Genomic DNA, 18854 nt, shown 5'->3' with positions numbered 1-18854 from the left:
TTGACAAGGTGCCACACAAAAGGTTGTTGCATAAGATAAATATGCATGGCATTAAGGGGAAAGTAGTAGCATGGATAGAGGATTGGTTAATTAATAGAAAGCAAAGAGTGGGGATTAATGGGTGTTTCTCTGGTTGGCAATCAGTAGCTAGTGGTGTCCCTCGGGGATCAGTGTTGGGCCCACAACTGTTCACAATTTACATAGATGATTTGGAGTTGGGGACCAAGGGCAATGTGTCCAAGTTTGCAGACGATACTAAGATAAGTGGTAAAGCAAAAAGTGCAGAGGATACTGGAAGTCTGCAGAGGGATTTGGATAGGCTAAGTGAATGGGCTAGGGTCTGGCAGATGGAATACAATGTTGACAAATGTGAGGTTATCCATTTTGGTAGGAATAACAGCAAAAGGGATTATTATTTAAATGATATTAAAACATGCTGCTGTGCAGAGAGACCTGGGTGTGCTAGTGCATGAGTCGCAAAAAGTTGGTTTACAGGTGATTAAGAAGGCAAATGGAATTTTGTCCTTCATTGCTAGAGGGATGGAGTTTAAGACTAGGGAGGTTCTACTGCAATTGTATAAGGTGTTAGTGAGGCCACACCTGGGGTATTGTGTTCAGTTTTGGTCTCCTTACTTGAGAAAGAACGTACTGGCACTGGAGGGTGTGCAGAGGATATTCACTAGGTTAATCCCAGAGCTGATGGGGTTGGATTACAAGGAGAGGTTGAGTAGACTGGGACTGTACTCGTTGGAATTTAGAAGGATGAGGGGGGATCTTATAGAAACACATAAAATTATGAAGGGAATAGGTAGGATAGATGCAGGCAGGTTGTTTCCACTGGCCGGTGAAAGCAGAACTAGGGGGCATAGCCTCAAAATAAGGGGAAGTAGATTTAGGACTGAGTTTAGGAGGAACTTCTTCACCCAAAGGGTTGTGAATCTATGGAATTCCTTGCCCAGTGAAGCAGTAGAGGCTCCTTCATTAAATGTTTTTAAGATAAAGATAGATCGCTTTTTGAAGAATAAAGGGATTAAGGGTTATGGTGTTCGGGCCGGAAAGTGGAGCTGAGTCCACAAAAGATCAGCCATGATCTCATTGAATGGCGGAGCAGGCTCGATGCCAGATGGCCTACTCCTGGTCCTAGTTCTTATGTTCTAATTAACCAATAATTCTTTGAAAAATACCTGACCCTTGGCTGCCCAATAATTACAAGTCACCAGGTTTGCGAATTTAAAGACCATTTTGAACTTGATGGGTTGAATGGTAGCCAGATTCTGTGAGGATGGTTATTGCCAGGCACTAGTGTGGCATGAATGTTACTTGCCACTCAATCAGCACAAAGCTGAATATTGTTCCGGTCTTGCTGCACATGGAGACAGACTGTTTCAGTGTCTGAGGAGTCGCAATGTGCAATCATCAGCAAACATCCCCACCGTGTGATGGAGGGAAGGTCATCTACCATTTCCCTGTTCTCCATTATTATTTCTCTTGTTTCCACAAGTAACCAGATCATTTTTCCCCTAATGATCTTTTCCTTTTCACATCTCTAAAGAATTAATAAATCCCAATGTCTTGCTGCAAAAACTCTTAAGAACGAGTTATAATTTGGATTGTCTCATGACCTGCGGCACAGAAATATTTAAATGGGAAGATGTTTGTTACTTGAAACCAGTGCTACAGAATGTTATTTTCTTCATTAGTCACTAGTGGCACATCTACCTGCATAACAACCGGCTATTAAAACATCACTAGTGGCACATTTTATAAATTCTAGATCTACCTGCATAATAACAGGCTATTAAAACATGCATCAAAATACCTATCCATCATTTGAACTTTGATCCTTCCTTTTGGGATTTCCATGATTCCAGATGAAATCACTTTCAGTATACCTTTTTTTGTATTTGTATTACAGTCCAGATAGATAATTGTAATGCAATGTATTCAGCATGGTTCAACCAAAAATGCATGACTGGATTATTTTTTTTTAAAAGAGTATTACCAGCTTCTATTACTGTGTTGTATGATGGCAATCTATCTTCTGCAGGAGTTCTGTCCTTTTTCAAGTTGCACTTGTATGGCACTGATGAAAACATGATGGCAAGACGCATAAAGGATTCAGTGATAAGTCACTGTAACAACTGGAATGTTGATCGACTCTGTGAAGGTAAAAAGACATCATTCATAATTTTTAGTCCAGTAATTTGGTGACAAAAGCAACAGTTGATCAATTATCACAAATTGGAACGTTTGTTTTTGCCACGTTTAATTCTCCTGGGCGGTGGTGTACAGGCGTTTCATTGGTTTCTCGCTGTTAGTAACATTAGCCCAGGGAAGTATACCAAGATGGCAACAAGATTCTGAATGCAGTAACTGAAAGGAAGACGGTGGGTGCGATTCAATGGAAAAATCTGGTTTTGGGCATGTTTGGTGAGGTGTTTCGCGATGGCCACATTGGCAAGATTGTATTTAGTGCTTAAATGAGCCCCTGGTGATTACTGACTCTGTTGCTGTCTGATTTGCCCAACCTGCTAACTAGGGGGAGCTGCTTTTAAACTCTCCCTCACCACTCTGAGTCAACATACAAGCATGGCAGCGCGCAGACCTGCTCTCACTTTGGTTTGGCCTACACCAGAGAGGTGAGTATCCACTCCCTCTTCACCCAGATGACCTGTTCCATGTGAGTTTGTTCATGTCAGACAAAATGATCCTTCCCTCTCGCTGACCACATATCCATTGTCTCGCAGGATCTCCATCTGATTGGGCTGGGCCATCCTAAGTCGTTTTGCCCCGCACAGCCCCGAACACCTCGGAGGAGAGCTCCGAGGAGACTACTGGCGATGCGTCACAGCTATCACCCCAAACTTCCACCAGTGTAGAGACACCCCTTGGCGGGCGACATTGTGGGACAGGTATCTGGGCCACAATCTAGCGAGCACCACGCAGTTGCTGATGCACATCAGGTGTAGACAGTAACAGCCAAGGGAGTCAGCAGTTGGGACTCTGCCGAGACTCTAGACCAGCGCCGTGAGATTCCAGCGAGGGTGTCAATGACATTCCAGTGACTGCAAGGCTGATTGGAGGAGCCCCAAAGGCTTTGGGCGCAGGAGATGGTGCTGACAATACATCCCAACATTAACACTGACGCATCTCTGGTTGTGGGAAGAAGAGGGTGGCAGGACGACACCAGTAAGTTGGCCAGGGCCCTCTGGCTCCAGACCCTCCAGAGGATGTCTGCAAGGGCATCCAAGGCAGCACATCTTTTGGGCTGTGGGGGTGAGACCCACGCAGACACTGGGAAAATGCATAAACGCCACACGGACAGTGACCCAGAGCCGGGATCAAATCCGGGTCCTTGGCGCTGTGAGGCAGCAGTGCTAACCACTGCGCCACCAGGCAGCCCATGGCTGCCTCCATTCTGATATGCATCCTGGGGACACCAAGACGTAGCAGTAGACCACGAAAGACCAAGAATGAGGAGCATTGGGTGGACACGGCTGTGGTCACTATATAGCTAGTGGTAATGAAAATCTGTCACTGTAAAATGTTCACTATTCAAACATATCACACCTCCGTACTCGTGAAGCTTCTGTCACATTAATCTTCATAGTGGACCTGCCCGCAACTCAGAGCCCTGTTTTTCCCTCTACCTCCTGGGCACTGTGGTCCAAAATCAAAAGCTCCCAATGCAGACACCGTTTTGTTTTTGTTGTTTTTAATCTTGTCACCGGTGGGCTTGCATTGGATTGGCTTTGGATTTTGTTTATTGTCACTTGTACCAAGGTACAGTGAAAAGTATTTTTCTGCGAGCAGCTCAACTGATCATTTAAGTACATGAAAAGGAAATAAAAGAAAACATTGACACTGTCATGAAGTTACCGTGAAAAGCCCCCAGTCACCACATTCCAGCGCCTGTTTGGGTACACTGAGGGGGAATTCAGAATGTCCAAATTACCTAACAGCACATCTTTCAGGACTTTAGGGAGGACACCAGGGCACCCGGAGGAAACCCACGCAGATATGGGGAGAACGTGCAGACTCCACACAGACAGTGACCCAAGCCAGGAATCGAACCTGGCACCCAGGAGCTGTGAAGCAAGAGTGCTAACCAGAGGATGGGTGTGAGCACGTTGCCAGCAGAAAGACTGGAATCAGACTTTAGTAGCTAATGAGGAGCATTAGAGCTTTCCTCACACGAGTTATCACTCTCCTGCCTTGTATGCTGACCTGCTGACTGCCAACACAGGCCCATCACTATGGAGTGATGTTACACAGACCCTTGGAGGGGGGGCAGGTTGATTGGAGGAGGGGCTGAGCTGATGGACACGGCTGAAGAGAATCTGGAGACTGATGGTTTCCCTGATCCTCCTCGCATGTCGGACCATTGCCGTCGCCTGGCTCCTCCTCGGGCTCGTCTTCCAGCCCCTCCTGAACTGCCACGTCCTCTTCCTTAGACGAGGCCAAATATCCCTTTGCCTCCTCCAGCATGTTACCCTGCTGTTGAGCCAGATTGTGAAGGGCACAGCATACCACCACAAAGCAGTAGACCATATCTGGATATACAGCAAGGCACCACCAGAGCGGTTAAGGCATCGGAATTGCATCTTCAGCAGCCTGATGCACCACTCAACGACAGCACAGATGGCAATGTGGGTCTCATTTGGCAACATGGGTCTCATTGTATTGGGTCTTTACCTCGATCTCGGGGCCCCTGCACCAGTGCCATCATCCACAACCTCCAGTATCCCTCGTCTCCCATAGCCAAGCTGTCACCCTGAGGTGGACTTCTGACACCGGGGATCTCAGTACCCCAGGATGTAGCCGTCCTGCACACACTCCGGGTTGCGGGCGCACAAGTGAATGATTCTGAGGTGGTGGTCCTCCACAATCTGAACATTCGGGGAGTGGGACCCCATCCTGTTAATATAGGGCACTCTCTGATGCCCTGGTGCTTGCAGGACAACATGCGTGCCATAAATCTCCCCCTGGACCGAGGGCATCCTGGCAAAGGCAGTAAATCCTGCAGCCCGGGCAGCTTGGTGGACCTGGCCCAGGTTAAAGGAGATATATTATGATGCCTGGGCATGCAGAGCATCTGTCACTTCCCAGGTGCACCCGTGGCTGGAAGATTCGGATATGCCACAATGGTCCCTGCTTGAGCCCTGGAAGGATCCAGTGTTGTAAATGTTTAGGGCTGTAACGACCTTCACGGACATTGGGAGAAGGTGTCCACCTCCAATACGAGATACTAAGTCCACAAGGGTGTGACACAGGTGCTGCTCTGTCTCTTTGTTGAGACTGGTGGTGTGATCTTCCCCAAAGGGAGCAAGTCCCTGAGTGAGCACGTTTAGCCGCACTTTTCCAGGCCCTTGCAGTGTTGAGAAACACATGGCTATTCAACAGGACTCGCTTTGAATAAGGGACCTGAATGGGGAAGGCACGGCTGTTGCCATACATAGCCTCGTCTTTTACAATGGTGAGCTCCGCTCGCCAGAACTCTCCATTGTACTCCTAAGTCCCCAGAGCCTGGTGTTTCAGGTATCTTAGGAAAAAAATGTCCTACTTTCCAGCTACGTAAAAAGAAGGCAACACCAGCCACAAGCAGCAAACACAGCCCCTCACGGCTCCGAGGTCCCAGGTTTAATCCCGGCTCTGGGTTACTGTCACCATTCTCCCCGTGTTTGCGTGGGTTTTGTCCCCACAACCCAAAGATGTGCAGGGTAGATGAACTGACCATGCTAAAATGCCCCTTGGAAAAAATGAATTGGGTACTCTAAATTTTTTTTTTAAAGCAGCAAATACAGCCTGCAGCTGTGAAGTCCTCTCACAACTAACGAGGCTAATTTCTCATTTGAAATGGCCTTCAGCTGTGAAATTAGAGGCTTCTCACAGTCAAAGGGAGTGGAATTGAATTTCTGGATAGAAACCGCAGCAGGGATCTGTCATAGAGTCTGGTAGGACAGACGGGCTGTAGTTGTGGTTGCCCCTCCACAATATTTATAGATGGCTTGAAGGCCTCACAGATGGAAAGCCCCAGACGAACCCTGGCCCAAGGGACGACCTCTAACCTGAAATGCCTCAGCCCCCCCTGAAGGGTGGTTCTCGTTCGTGAGATTTAAATGAGTGTTAATGATCTTTCCATTTTTGGGGGTGATCCGGAACTCCCTATTGGGAGCAGGCCGGGTGAATCGTAAAATGGTTTGCCCCCTCCTGCTATTCTCCCAGTGTGCCTCGATCCGTGCTGCATGCAACACGGTTGCTGAATTGTGCCAAGTGGATTTGCTGTGATGAATCCTTGGGTTGTACTTCATTACGTAATAGAATATCAGACAGTAGCACATTAACCAGTTCAGGCAAGGTAAATTGAGGGTAAATTCATGTCACCTGAATGCAGTATTGGTTTTGGCTGGCTTGTGTTTATGATGCTCGTGTTGACAAAATATTTTTGATTCTGCGGTTTTGCACACTACTATTTTCCTTTGGTTCATTGTTCCCTTGCCTATACAATGTCAAAGTAAATGTAGCAAGACCCAAGGTCAGAAAGAAATCTTTGTTTACCCTGTGTATTCTGGCTAACTGGAATATATAATGCTCTGCTACAGGATGCCCATGTCATGGGCAAGAATAATACTGAGTTCAGTTATATTTCAAGTCTAATTTATTTAAAAATACATCAGTGCAAATGGAATATTTACAACTATTTCCTTTCACTATTTCTAAGTCCAGGTAAAATTGCATCATGAAACAAGTCACTTATAATATGCTACCATGGAGCACTCTTTAATTCTGCTGCTAGTTTCAGACTGAGTAAGAAGTACAGGTAGCCAGAAAAACCTACAATTTCTCGGGTGGGATTCCCTCCTGCCCCATGGCATGTTTTGAGGAGGTGGCCTTCCAATGGCCGGTGGTGGGATCTTCCGGTCCTGCTGCTGACTAAAGGTTTTCCATTGTTCGCACCATTCACCGCCGGAGAACCCGTGGTGGGGAGTTGCCATCGGCGGAACTGGAAGATCCCACTGGTGGGAATGGCCGGAAAACAATGGCTCTAACGACTAGCAGAGACTGAAAGGAAAAGCATCCTGACCCTGTTCTTTCAATGCTAACTCTTGTCTGACAGGTTTGAATGACAGCTAGATCTGTCATTTGTAAAAGAGCCCCAGGAAGTCAATTGCATTGAATTAAGTAAAATGGCCTCTGTTCAGTTTGCGATCTGGTGAGTGTGCATGTTGACCAGACCTAACTGATGTTGCAAGTTACAGAAAACTAATGTAATATATGGCTTTAACACGTGTGATCAGCTAGAAAAACTCCAATAAATAATCATCCTGTGAAAATGATTTTCATCCCTTTTATTGTACTCCAGAAATCTTCTCCATGGAAATATGAACCCACTGTAATATCACTACATGGGTTTTCAAAACAAGAACAAAGGATTTTTCTTTAATTTTTTTTTCTAGAAAGAAAAATGCATAGCTAGAAGGAATTTGCCTTTCATCGTACTTCTGAAACTACTCAGGCTACTTGTGAGTTAATCAATGCACTTGACAAAGAATGAGAGGTGACTACCAATATTTTTAACTGCAGGAGGAAACCCTTTGCCTTCCCCGTCTCAACCCTCCCCCCTCAAATACACAGGCCAAAAATTGCAATTTGCTTCAAAATATTACGAACACGAGTTAAAAGACGTAGGAAGACTATTTCTGAATGCACTTTTCCAGTATATTGGAATCGTCTAGTGCACAATTAACAAAACAATTGCTGCCAGGAGTCTTTTGGGCGTAATGTAAGCTAGCAATCCTAGTGTTGCCATGAGCATAAGGGAGCTGGAAATTTGATACTTTGCTAATTTTCTCAATTTCCAGTTCACTTGCGCATGTATCTACCTGGCCAATTTGTCATTGCATTTTTGTGAGCCTATTGTTCATGGTTGTTAATTACTGAATGGCTAATTACATGCAATGGCTAGAGCTCTACTGCCCCCATCCTCTACAACGTGGATAATCATTCCATGCTGCACATTTCCTACATGTTTGCAGCAATGACCACAATTGATTTTAAGCAGGGGCTTCAATTAAAGGTGGAAGGCTACCTTTTCTGCACTATTACTAAAACATAAATTATATTTGAGGGTTTCGGTTAAGTGTTAATTATATGTAACAATTCTGTTGCAGCTTCCAGGCTCTCTTCTACTTTTAAAATGAAACTTTATTGTTATCTCTGGCCAACTCCTGCCCACTCTAATTAATATTGATTTATATTGGTTCAAATTTGCTGCTGCTTAAAATATCAGTCAAGATTGAGCTAAATTCCTTTTTTTCTTTTTCTTTTGAAAAACATTGTATTAAGCTTTTATAATAATAACAGTACAAATATAAACACAATGCAAAGACCACCTCCCTCCCTCAAGTCCTACCTCTTCTAAACAATAATCTAACTCCTCCTCCTCCCCCCCCCCCCCCCACCAACCCGCTGACAGTTTTCTCCAAAGAAGTCGACAAACGGCTGTCACTTCTGGACGAACCCTAGCATTGACCCTCTTAAGGCGAACTTTATTTTCTCCAGTCTGAGAAACTAAGCCATGTCACTAAGCTAGATCTCTGAATTCGGGGGCTTCGGGTCCCTCCATGCTAACAATAGCCATCTCCGGGCTACCAAGGAGGCAAAGGCCAAGACATCAGCCTCTCTCACCCCCTGGACATACCGGTTCTTCCGACACTCAGAAAATCGTCACCTCTGGACTTGGCACCTCTCTTGTTTTTAACACCGTGGACATGACATCTGTAAAACCCTGTCAAAATCCCCTAAACTTCAGACATGCCCAAAATATATGGACCTGGTTTGCTGCCCCCCCCCCCACGCACACCTGTCGTCTTTCCCAAGAAACTTGCTAATCTGGGCCATCGTCATGTGTGCCCTGTGAACGACCTTAAACTGAATCAGGTTGAGCTTGGCACATGTTGATTCTGCTTAACGCATCTGCCCAAAGACCTGCCTCTACCCCCCCCCCCCGCTCGTCTTCCTATTTGCACTTTAGGTCCTCTGTCTGCGTTTCCTCTGACTCCATGAGTTCTTTAGAAATATCCGAAACCTTCTCCTCTCCCACCCCTGTTCTGGAAAGGACCCTGTCCTGTATCCCCCCCCCCCCCCCCCCCCCCCCCCCCGTGGCAGTAGGAGCGAGGTCGAAACCTGCCTTCGCAAAAAATCCCGTACCTGCAGATATCTGAATCCATTCCCTGCTGACCGTTCAAATTTCTCCTCTAAATCCTTCAAACAGGGGAAGCTCCCATCTATAAATAGATCCCCCATCTTCGCAATCCCTGCTCTCTGCCATCTCCGAAAGTCCCCCATCCAGCCTTCTACTAACCGATTGGTTATTGCCGATTGGAGCCCAGACCAATGCTCCCTCCACTCTCCTATGCTTCCTCCACTGCCCCCAGACTCTCGGGGCCAACACTACCACTGTGTTTGTGGAGTACCGGGCTGGCGAGAACGGCAGAGGCGCTGTTACCAATGCCCCCAAACTTCGTCCTTGCACGATGCCGCCTCTACTCGCTCCCACACCGAGGCCCCCCCCACTTCCTAATCATGGCTATATTTGCCGCCCAGTAGAGTAGTTGCGAAAGTTCGGCCAACCCACTTTTTTTTTTTTTCCCCCCCCCCTGGCCTGCGGGGATTTACCTGCCCACACACAACCCAAAATCACCTTGTTTACCTGTTTAAAAAAGGCCCTTTGCTAAATTCCTTTTCTGAATACCTCAAATTTTATAAGGGCCCTTGATTTTATTTTTTTTGTCTTGGCTACAGCAACCAGAAATAGTACAATGAGCTATACCAAGATCTCTTTTTTTTTTTTTTGAAAAACCCTATTAGTTGACTACGAATTTGTATGAACAGTATTTGCCTCCCACCACTGTCTCGTGCCGGTCGCTATATTATTTAGTGGCTTGCTGTATTGCAGAAGAGAGGTTTTGATAACTGGTTTGTACTGTTAGCTGATATTGGGGGTTACTGTCATTCGTATTGATGTCTGGTATGTGTTTCAGGTCTGCATGTGATCTACTTTCTGCTTTCCGGTCACGTGCTATTCCTGTAATTAAATTCTGTCCAAGAGTTTACCTTTACAACCTAATATTAAGTCAAGTAATAGTGACCCAACAGCAAGAACAATGAATCCCCTTAGTTTTATAAACTGATTGTTGGAATCTTGCATTTCACCAGATGCTTTACTCAAACCTTTCGAAAGGCCAATTGATCATCACTTTAGTGAGATGGCAGTATAAATCAGTGAGCTGATTTGTAAGCAGAAATGTTTATATTAAATCTTGTCCTCTATAATTCCTAGTCTGGTAAAGAATTAAAACTAAAAACTGCCTTGTTAATCAAGGTATTCTCCTCGACACAAATTTCTCTGAAGCTGATTTGACTCTGAACATAACCAGAACCGGTACAATCACAAGTCTTTTGGCATCTGTCCCTTTTTTTTGTTAGTTGGATGGAAAGGAAGGCTAAAGCTTGACCTTGACCCTATTTCTGCTTTCAATGTTGGGTGATAAAACTGCAGGCAATCCAATGAGAGTTCATCGTAGCAATCATCCCCTCCTGGCTAAACTCCACTGAGCAAACCCAGCCTAATGGATTCACAGGTTTACAGAAATGTCTTAATGACTTTCGTCTCTAGTGTTGAAAAACCCCAGTTACTTCATTTAGATCTAATCTAAATCTTTCAGCAGGTGGCTGGTTCGTGAATGTCGACTAAATTTAGCTTGATGGTTATGGGAGTCGTTTATGCAAAAATGAAGCAATTTAAAAATGTCAAATGTGACTGTCCCAAGGCTAGGGAGGAAATTGTCACGGTTCCTGATGATGCTTTTTATCCACAAACTCTTTCTCTAAATGTGCATGTGTGAATATCATGAAGATATGGCCAGGTAAAAACAATGAAGGTTCTCCATGGTTGAATAGTGTGCTGACATCCATATGAAGAAATGCCAGTTGCATTAAATAACACTGAAGCTTCTGCTCAAAGCCTATATACCTGGCTTGCATGATCTTTTGGAATACAAGGTTAGAAGTAATTTGATGAACTACTAGAATACACCTGACTGCTAGAAGTGATAATTGTGATTATGTCCAACTTAAGTGAACTATCAAATGATGTTCTGTATCATTATTCAAGATGGACACCATCAAGATTTTAACAGATTTATTTGAAGTTGGGATTATATTCTTAAATATGGATAACTTTATTTTGTTTATCAAAGTTCCTCATGGATTCTTCTTTCTCTACAGAATGCCATGGCACCTTTGTCATCTTTGGACACCTTTGCCTTGCCACCTGTCCTCCACGCTATTACAATATTTCAAGAACTTTAAATAAAACAATGAATGGTGTTCGCACAAGTGTCACCGTGGATGCCTGTGCTCCTTGCCATTTATCTTGCTATTCCTGCGATGGCTATTCTGTAAATCACTGTCTGACGTGCCCTCCGTTTTCCAATTATGATGAAAATCATCAGTCTTGCTCAACTCCGATTTACCCAAGACGTTCTGGTATGAGTGGAAGGAATAACGAAAAGCATGGGCTTTACAAAGTCGCTGTGTTGGTCACAATCCTCATTGGTGCACCAGTTGCCCTGATGTGTGGTGTAACATCACTGTCATGGTTGATATACCGTTTAAATACGAGGCAGACGGTAATGGTAGCTACCTCCCTGACTGCAGCCTCTGAAACAACCCAACTAAGAGTACAACGTGACACTACGGATGAAGGAACTGGAGGCAGCGAGACCGAATCCACTTACTTTATTACACAGTTGGACCGACACAAGGACAATTAACTAATTTTATGCAGATCCTGTAGTCATTATTTCATCAGTCACAACAAAGCTACTATTTTGTCTTTAATCTGTTTAAATAAAATTTCCAGTTCAGCTTCCCCGAAGTTACTAGTTTTAATCAAACTTCCATTTTCAGAGGCTTTCAACAAGTGCAGGAATGCATTCTCTTTGGAATTTCCACAGTAATTTAAGGGGGTAGATTTGGTGTAGATAATGCAAACCTGGACAAAGAAACATGGATGTTACTTTTAATAGTTTGAGGCTTTTTCTTCATTCACAATCTGCACCATATTCCCAGTTTATCTCTTGAAGAAGCTGTGTAATCACGGTTGTGATTCTCCATCCGTTCACGGCAACAGGATTCTCCGCTTCAGCTGCAGTGAATGGGAGAATTCTCCATCCTCGCTAGCAGTGGTAGTGAGGCGAACTCTCATCGGGGAATCAAACGAGGCTAATGGAGAGGTCCATGGGAGGCCAGAATTTTACAGTCCCTCTGAATAAATAGCCCATCTCCTGTTGCTGGGAGATGTGCTGTGGCATAGTCGCAACATCCTGGCCATACTATTTTTCGGCTTCCATGGGACAGAGCTATGACTCTATGCAGATGCATCTGTAACCAATGTAATTTATTCATAGGCAAAATTATTAGCCTGTTATTAAACCCTTTTGATTCTGGGGTGGGGGAGAAAAGGTGGAACTTTGGATCTCCCAACTCGGGACATAAGAACCGGAGTAGGCCATTCAGCCCCTCGAGCCTGCCTGCCATTCAATGAGATCATGACTTATCTGTGGCCTAACTCATTATACCTGCCTTTGGATCATATTCTTTATACCTGCCTTTGGATCATATCCTTTAAACCTATCTATCTCAGATTTAACATTAACAACTGTTCTAGCTTCAACTGCTGTTTGTGGGAGAGAGTTCCAAACCTCTACCACCCTTTGAGTGAAGATGTGCTTCCTGACATCTTTCCTGAGGTCTGGCCCTAATTTTTAGACTATGCTCCCTAGTTTTAGAATCTGTATCAACCCTGTCTTTCCCTGTTAATATAGATTACCCCTTAACCGTCTAAATTCTAGCAAAAACAGGCCTAATTTGTGTAATCTCTCCTCTTAATTTAACTCGTGTAGTCCAGGTACTCCTTTGAGGCTTGCTAATTTTGTAACCTTGGGCCTGATCTAACAGAAACATTTCCTGAATGTAATTTGGGGCGAGGTGTTTCTCGACGGCCAGGTTGGCGAGATCACTGCCCCTTTCTAACAGCACTTAGTGCCAGAAATGAGCCCCCACAAGCTTCTCTCCATTACTGGCTGTCTCGCCTTCTGATTAGCCAGACCCGCACCTCAGCGTCTCACCACTAACGAGGGGAAGTTGCTTTTAAACGCTCCCTCACAGTGGCAGTGGCTGTCAGTGCAGGCAGCAAGACCAGGAGGACTGCCACCCAATGTTGGCAAAAGACCAATTACCTCCACAGCTGCGAGGATAAGTTACCACCTCTCTCCTGGCATCCTCTCAAATTGTCCTCTCCTCTTCGAACCTACCAGCACAGCCCTATCTCCAGGAGTGGTGTCCACACATGCTATAGATCCCCGACGCATCAAGTGAGTGGCTCACAATGCCCTCTCTGTCCCCACAGTAGAAGATGGCTCACAAGAAGTGGGGGGGCGGGGGGGTGTACCAGAGATTTGAGTCCTCAGCCTCTGGGGAATGGGCCCTGGAGAGCGTGGGGTTATCAGAGGAGAGAGCAGTCACTGACAGTGAGGTTGGTCTGCTCCACAGAGGTGAGGATCCACTGCCCCTTCACCCAGAACACCTGTCTCAAGTGAGTTCATGTCAGACAAAATGATCCTTCCCTCTCACTGAACAGATGTCCATCGTCTCACAGGATCTCCATCTGATGGAGTCGAGACATCAGGAGTCTATGTTCCTCTGCCACCCATGAGACCACCTCTGAGAAGAGCTCCGAGGAGACCACCATCGAGGCGTCACAGCTGTCACCCCCACCTTCCACCAGCGCAGAGACATACACCTCGGTGGACGACATTAGTGGGCCGGCTTCTGGGGCACAATCTGCTGAGCATCACACAGTTGCTGATGCACATTAGGAAGAGGCAGGAACATCCAAGAGAGGCCTGCTGGATGCCAGGACTCTGCTTGGTCCCAGTCAGATGCCGAGCCTCTGGGCAAGGTTATCCCACATTTGACGCAAATGCTAGTACGCAGCCATGAGATTCAGGAGGGAATGTCAGAGATATTCCAGCACGTGCATAGTCGATTGAAGGAGTTCCAAAGGCTACAACCACTGCAGATGGCGTCGACAATGTGTGGCACCGAGGCTAACACTTAGGGTAGCGATTGCAGTGGAATGCCTGGAGCATGATGTCTGCATGCCCAAGGCACAGCTCAGTTTGTGACTGTCCCAGATGCAGGTGGACATTGCTGAGGCACTCCAAAGCAAAGACCAGTCTCTGAGGACCATCGCTGAGCGTGTTCACACCACGGTAGAGAACTGGAGGCACCAGGACTGGCAGGGCCAGCTGAGGGCTCTGGAACTCACACCAGCTGCCCCTCCGTCCCGTGAAAATCCCCAGAGCCCGACGTGCACCCTCAGTGAGGAGAAAGCACTGGAGGCCAAATTGGGGCCTTCCACCAAGAGGACGACGCCGGTCTCCAGTTCTTGCGAATCCTTACACTGGCTCATCTCAAGGGAAGTGGGGAAAACGTGGTGGCACGGGACGCCTGTGACACCGGTAAGTAGGGTCGGGCCCTCCGGCTCCATGCTCTCCAGAGGACATCCGCCAAGGGCATCAAAGGCCACAGGGCACAGAAAAAAGCAGGCTGCCTCCACCTCTGATGTACATCCTTAGGACACACCTATACGTAACAGTAGACAACGTAAGATCAAGAAGAGAGAGGAGCACGGGGAGGGGTGGGGTCACTATCTGTAGCTAGGGGGAATGGAAATGTTGAATGGTCACTATTAAAATATGTTACACCAGGTATATGTAAAGCCTCCGATGCGGACCCCGTTCAGAGGGTGGATGTGAGCGCACTGTCAGCAGAAAGATCGGAGTCAGAAACTGAGCACCAGAGCTTCCTTCACAGCGGGTTACCAGCACTCTCCTGCCTTGTGCATTGACCTGTTGACTGTGCCGACACGTCCAATACCCTGGGGTGATATTACACAGATGGGATAGGGTAGTCTGTGGGCAGCACGGTAGTGCAAGTGGATAGCACTGTGGCTTCACAGCGCCAGAGTCCCAGGTTCGCTGTCTGTGGGGAGTCTGCACGTTCTTCCCGTGTCTGTGTGGGTTTCCTCCGGGTTCTCCGGTTTCCTCCCACAGTCCAAAGATGTGCAGGTTAGGTGGATTGGCCATGATAAATTGCCCTTGGTGACCAAAAAAAAAAGGTGAGGAGGGGTTATTGCGTTACGGGGATAGGGTGGGAGTGAGGGCTTGAGGGGGTCAGTGCAGACTCGATGGGCCGAATGGCCTCCTTCTGCACTGTATGTTCTATGTTCTAGGCGGAGAGGAAGGAGGGGTATGGCGGGACAGGGAATTGCAGGGGAGGAGGGTAGTGGATGATGGAAATGGTGAGGGGAATGATGAGGGATTGGGAGGGAGAGGGAAACAAGGGATTGGGGTGGGGAAAGAGGTGAGCTGACAAAGTCTCGTCCTATGAGAAATGAAGGCCTCCATGGTCCCCCAGGCACGCTGGACCCTTGCCACTGTTTGTCCTTCATCGTCCGGTACCTCATAGAATTGACAGTGCAGGAGGCCATTCGGCCCATCAAGTCAGCACCGGCCCTTGGAGAGAGCATCGTACTTAAGTCCATGCCTCCACCCTATCCCCACAACCCCACCTAACCTTTTTAGACACTAAGGGCAATTCAGCATAGCTAATCCACCCAACCTGCACATCTTTGGAGTGTGGGAGGAAACCCACGCAGACATGGGGGGAAAGTGCAAAATCCACACAGTCACCTGAGGACGGAATTGAACCCGTGTCCCTGGAGCTGTGCTAACCACTGTGCCACCATGCTGCCCAGGACCTCTCTATCCCCTCCTGGTCTGCTGCCTCCATCTCCTAATACGAGGCCACAAACACCTCCCCCTCCCTCCTCCGCCAGCAAGTCACCCCGCTGCTGTGCCAGGTTGCGGAGGGCACAGTAGACCAGCACAAAGCGGGAGATCCTCTGGGGGTGTACTGCAGTGCACCAGCAGAGCGATCCAGGCATTGGAACCGCATTTTGAGCACCGCTCACTGACAGCATGGGTTGGTAAGTTAGGTGCCCCCAAAGTCCATTAGAGGACATCTTCTCCCCTCTTACACAGCAGAACCTCAGCCCCCCTCCCACAGCACCCATAAACCCCTCCCACAGCACCCAGAAACTGAAGAGTTGTCCAGGCAGAAACAGTGAAAGAATCACTGCTTTTTACTCACCTGTGCCTTACACCTGCTGCCTTAGACAAAAAAACAGCAGCTGTAACTTCAATAGAAATCCACAAGACTTTAAACTCTCTCAGTTCCTTTGATCTGTGAGGCTTCTATTCACTTCAAAGAGAAATAGCTTTTTATAGTCTGTAATTGACACCTTCCCAACAGCCAGATGTCTGGATTGTTTAATTGCATTTCCCTTCATGCTTGAATGCATCTCAGGTTTATGGATGATACTAATTTAGAAGGCATTTGGGTGGAAAAGACAACTAAATGGAGTTGGGTTTTAAAAAGAATACCAAAGCAATTTTGAGAGGCTGAATGGTCCACAGCTCCTCCTGTTTTCTTCATTAAACTCCTCCTCTTTTAAGATTTTATCAATCATTTTCAAGCTTTTTTTTCCAACGTCATTTAAAACGCTTGTTTCACTTTTTTCAGTTCCAATGAAGGGCTTCCACCTGAAATATTACCTGTCTTTCCTCTTTGCTGCCTAGTTATGCTTCCAGTATTAAAAAGAAAAATCAGCAAATTGATCTACATATCTGCATGGTTATTTATTCATGACTAAGGTTAGATGATTCATTCAGGAACTGGAGTCACAATGAAGTGACCTGTCTTCAATTCCTCAATGAATTCTTGGTGAAGTTTCCTTCTGCTGAAGTGAAGTAGGATAAACTAACGAGAAGGTGGCACTGTGGTTAGCACTGCTACCTCACAGCGCCAGTTCAATTCTGTCCTTGGGTCACTGCCTTCTGTAGAGTTTGCACAATCCGTTTGCACATTCTCCCTGGGTCTGCGTGGGATTCCTCTGGGTGCTCCGGTTTCCTCCCACAGTCCAAATGTGCCGGTTAGGTGGATTGGCCGTGCTAAATTGCCCCTTAGTGCCCAAAGGTGTGCAGGTGAGGTGGAGTTAGGGGGATAGGGTGGGGGAGTGAGTCCAGGTAGGGTGCTCTTCCAGCGGGTCAGTGCAGACTTGATGGGCTGAATGGCATCCTTCTGTACTGTAGGGTTTCTCTCGAGCAGTCGAATACAACTCGCATTCTTCCAATAACAGGGGAAAAGCGTTTCCCTGTTCTTTGTTTTGACGCACGTTGTGTTCAAATTAAGATAACATCTGAAATATGTTCGCAGGATGATCTTGCTGTCCTCCGTAAGATCACCTTCTCGACTTTTAACAAATAATCCTGTGCATTGTGCCACCCTGCCAGTTAGGATAGGCTATCCATCATGGCTGGTGAAGGCGTTTGCAGACTGCTCGTTTATTGGTGCTGAAGAGTGAACCTCAGGTCTGTGCACCAGCTGTTGACTGAGTTCAGATGTCCATCTGCTCAGTGACCCACTTTCTCAGCTTTAAGTTTTTCCTTTTTGTAAGAGATTAACCCTTTCCTGATCACATGATTTAAAAAGAAAATTTAAGGACAGCTCGGATGAACGCAGCATGACTATTTTGAAAGAACTGAGACTGGGAATCTAATTGTTTTGGGCTGTGTTTTTTAGATCTTTTAGTCTAATTAGTTTTTCATCTGCTCCATTCCCCGCTCGGCAGTTGGAAGGTCTCCGAGGTGAGATTCGATGTTTGATATGGCCGGGGACGAGGAGACTGTTAGAATGTGCAGCAGATTTAAGTCTCGATAGAGTTTGTGATGCCTATCACTAAGCCATAAAAACAGTTTTCAATTTAGTTCACAAACGACCTCTTATTTGTAATCTCAGCAGTGAGTCAATGAATGGAGAACAAAACGGCTGGAAAGGCTGCATGCAAATTGCACTCTAAGGTGCGATGGTGCTCTGTAAATGTATGCATTATTTAGAAAAGATAAAGGCAGAAGCTTTATGAACCAAGCATTTACCCTTTGTGGTAGCACCGCAATAAGTAAACTTAGGGAAAAAAATAAAAAATTCAATCCTCAATTATTTGCCTCGCCTTGAATTTCTAAAGATTAGTTCTGTGACATTGCTTCTCAGTTTGGGTTTACTTGTTTCTCTTTCTCCTTTTTCACTCTGAACTGTTATCTGTAATTATCCCTCCATCTACATATCATTTAGCATCTTTTCTGTTTATAATTAATACAGTTTGTGACATGTTGGTAATTCTACATTGCGCCTTATTTTGGGACATGTTTTTATCGAGGAGAATTCTAGTGTCACAGCAATTTTAATAATGTCATCACCAGCATTGCGGCAGCAGCTGTGCTTCAGTTGGTAGCACTCTCAGAGAATCCGGCATTACCCCCTGTGGAGTTTGCACATTCTCCCCGTGTCTGCGTGGGTCTCACCCCACAGCCCAAAAGATGTGCAGGGTAGGTGGATTGGCCACGCTAAATTGCCCCTTCATTGGAAAAATTTAAAAGAAAAAGAGAATTCGCCATGACAACCTAGGTTGCCACTCTGTCACAGAACTGAGGAAACTAGCGGCGAGGTGGGGCGGAATTCTCCCACTCTGCCCCCCGGGGGCAAGGAGGATCCAGCAGGAGCCAAGAGGTCAGAAACCCTCTGGAGGAAAATGACGCTGCAATTCTTGCAATGCATCTCATGAATGCTTATCAAAACAATTGGGCGGTGATATCCCGTTGGCCCTT

General features: G+C 46.3%; 1 protein-coding gene across 5 annotated transcripts in view; it reads left to right on the top strand.

Annotated features, from left to right (window-relative positions):
* Window positions 1-11934, top strand: part of LOC140394932 (furin-like) — a 66121-nt gene extending 54187 nt beyond the window's left edge. For 3 of the 5 annotated variants that reach the window (XM_072482135.1, XM_072482134.1, XM_072482133.1), the window contains 2 exons: window positions 2048-2167; window positions 11290-11934. In XM_072482135.1, the coding sequence (XP_072338236.1) occupies window positions 2048-2167; window positions 11290-11837 (668 nt within the window). In that variant the 3' untranslated portion in view covers window positions 11838-11934. Of the gene's footprint in view, window positions 1-2047; window positions 2168-7457; window positions 7559-11289 lie in introns of all 5 variants that reach the window. The other 2 variants (XR_011936075.1, XM_072482136.1) reach the window with 2 other exon arrangements.
* Window positions 11935-18854: the final 6920 nt, after the last annotated feature.

Source organism: Scyliorhinus torazame, chromosome 18 (assembly GCF_047496885.1).
Source record: "Scyliorhinus torazame isolate Kashiwa2021f chromosome 18, sScyTor2.1, whole genome shotgun sequence".
Lineage (NCBI taxonomy): Eukaryota > Metazoa > Chordata > Chondrichthyes > Carcharhiniformes > Scyliorhinidae > Scyliorhinus > Scyliorhinus torazame.
Note: the sequence above shows the minus strand (reverse complement) of the source record. Positions and strands in the feature narration are given on the sequence as shown.